At 26.8% G+C, this 2,790-nt stretch overlaps 1 protein-coding gene across 1 annotated transcript; it reads right to left on the minus strand.

The window, feature by feature from the left end:
• Positions 1–1,667: 1,667 nt before the first annotated feature.
• LOC130590043 (uncharacterized) lies at positions 1,668–2,414 on the minus strand. The gene is made up of 2 exons (XM_057391919.1): positions 2,239–2,414; positions 1,668–2,127 (listed from the first exon to the last, which is right to left on the minus strand). The coding sequence occupies exons 1-2, from the start codon at positions 2,353–2,355 to the stop codon at positions 1,747–1,749; spliced, it is 498 nt and encodes a 165-aa protein (XP_057247902.1). The 5' UTR covers positions 2,356–2,414; the 3' UTR covers positions 1,668–1,746.
• Positions 2,415–2,790: the final 376 nt, after the last annotated feature.

Raw genomic sequence — 2,790 nt, forward strand, 5'->3', positions numbered from 1 at the left:
CTATAAAAGTTCCTGAGAAAGCCAACAACAAGGGTAGGAAGAGGCTCAAATCTGTGAAAGAAAAGACTATTGAGAAGCAACAAAAACCACTAAGAAGGTGTCGTCTATGCAATAAAATGGTCAATCATGATGCAAGGAATTGTCCTTATCGAATTCAACAAACTTAAGGAATGATAGCTAACACAGATGAAAGTGGTGAAGAACTAATAGCTAATATAGATAGTTGGTGTTTTTTTACATATTAATGTATTATTGTTATTATAATTAGAATAAAAATGAAATAGGATGTTGCAAACTTTATAAATATGAAAGTAAAATCATTCTTACCCTTCTTTTTTTATTGTTGTTGTTGTTGCATGAAGAACTCCAAGCTTGATTAGAGTTATAAGAGTATTAATTAGAGTTATAAGATTTAATTAGAGTTATAAAGAGTATTTTATTAGAGTTATATGAATTTATAATTATGACATTATTATTAAGAATGTAATTAGAGTTATAGAAGTATTTGATTAGAGTTATAGCAATTACTAATTAGAGTTATAGAAGTATTTATTAGAGTTATAGAAGTATTTGATTAGAGTTATAGAAGTATTTGATTAGAGTTATAGCAATTATAATTAGAGTTATAAAGTATTTGATTAGAGTTATAGAAGTATTTGATTAGAGTTATAGCAATTATAATTAGAGTTATAAAGTATTTATTAGAGTTATAGAAGTATTTGATTAGAGTTATAGCAATTACTAATTAGAGTTATAGAAGTATTTGATTAGAGTTATAGAAGTATTTGATTAGAGTTATAGCAATTATTAATTAGAGTTATAAAAGTATTTATTAGAGTTATAGAAGTATTTGATTAGAGTTATAGAATTATAATTAGAGTTATAAAAGTATTTGATTAGAGTTATAGAAGTATTTGATTAGAGTTATAGCAATTACTAATTAGAGTTATAGAAGTATTTGATTAGAGTTATAGAAGTATTTGATTAGAGTTATATCAATTATTAATTAGAGTTATAAAAGTATTTGATTAGAGTTATAGAAGTATTTGATTAGAGTTATAGAAGTATTTGATTAGAGTTATATCAATTATTAATTAGAGTTATAAAAGTATTTGATTAGAGTTATAGAAGTATTTGATTAGAGTTATAGAAGTATTTGATTAGAGTTATAGCAATTATTAATTAGAGTTATAAAAGTATTTGATTAGAGTTATAGAAGTATTTGATTAGAGTTATAGCAATTATTAATTAGAGTTATAAAAGTATTTGATTAGAGTTATAGAATTATTTGATTAGAGTTATAGCAATTACTAATTAGAGTTATAGAAGTATTTGATTAGAGTTATAAAAGTATTTGATTAGAGTTATAAGAAATTACTAACCAGAGTTATAAGAGTATTTTATTAGAGTTGATATGCATTACTACTTAGAGTTACAGAGTATTTAACTAGTCATAAGATTTTTAATTATAGTTTATGGCATTACTTGTTACGTACGTTAGTATTTTATTAGGGTTATATAAATTACTAATTAGGGAAACATTGCGAGCGAAATAGCACATGTGATCAGCACATATATAAAAAATAATGCTAGTAAAAGTTGAAATAAGTAAATACTAATATCAGCACATAGTAGTTTTGATTCTAATAAATCCTCCCTAACACTATCCCTCTACAAAAGTGGAAAAAAATACTTGTAAATGTGTGAGAATTATTTAGCTGCAACTTCATGAATTATATGTTTACTCTACACCTTTAAACGAGCTGTTTCTTTCCGTATATTGTCTTGTTCCTTGTAAATCATCCACAACTTGTCTCGAATAGAAGCCTTTATCTCATTGAACTCATGAATCTTTTGGATGATCTCCTTCCTAATATTATTGATATCACACAAAACAAGGGCTGCACAGATTTCAGCTCTCATTGTACGCCTTATCTTGGCGTTGTCAAGCTGAGACTCAAATATTTCTCCATCATAGTTCAACATGTGAACCATTGCAAAAACACCACAATCCAAGGTTGGCTTACTTGTTTGCCATGGAAACTTGACATTAATGATATCATATGAAACTAAATCAGCAGCCAATGGATGCTCAAATCTATCCAAATAATCACTCATGTTATAGCGCTGCAAAAAAAAAATAGATAAATAACTATAGAGAAAAATAACGAACCAATAAAGCTTAAAAGTACTAAAAACAAATAAGAACAAAAGACCTATAAATATTGTAAATCTTACTATACTAATGGCAAGCTTCTTGAAGTGAGAATCATCCCAATTTCCGTAGACTCTATTATCCAGATAATCCACTCTTTTTTGTATGAAGTTGATCACAACAATAAAGTAGTGTTCCATGTACAAGAGTGGAACGAATATCTGCGACCCACAAATTGAACAAGTTGAGTTATTAGATAAATAAATATAGAAAAGACATTATAAAAAGAAGTACGAAAGACATACCAAATCAACATTATGAAGATCACATTTGACTTTGTTACATGAGATCCAAATATCCCATGAAGAAAATAGCTCACTCAATAATGCAACATCTTCAATTTCGTCATGTTTCTCCGTAATATTTATCAAAGGACCCTAAAAATATCACATAAAACTTGTCAATTAAACTTATAACTCTAATTAGTAATTCCTATAACTCTTATCAAATAAACCTATAACTCTAATTAAGACGTACCTACCAAATAATGCTATAACTATAATTGAAAATGGACCAGTTATATGAATATGATGAATGAAAATGGACCAGTTATAGGAGCATCCATGATCTATTGA

The sequence above is a fragment of the Beta vulgaris genome, chromosome 9 (genome assembly GCF_026745355.1).
Source record: "Beta vulgaris subsp. vulgaris cultivar EL10 chromosome 9, EL10.2, whole genome shotgun sequence".
Classification (NCBI taxonomy): domain Eukaryota; kingdom Viridiplantae; phylum Streptophyta; class Magnoliopsida; order Caryophyllales; family Amaranthaceae; genus Beta; species Beta vulgaris.

What these genes read in the sequence shown, in the direction of transcription:
- LOC130590043 (XM_057391919.1), bottom strand. Translation starts at nt 2,355, where the DNA reads ATGGAACACTACTTTATTGTTGTGATCAACTTCATACAAAAAAGAGTG. An exon ending in AGAAGCTTGCCATTAGTATA is followed by an intron (nt 2,128 to 2,238) that starts GTAAGATTTACA and finishes TTTTTTTTGCAG; the next exon opens with CGCTATAACATGAGTGATTA.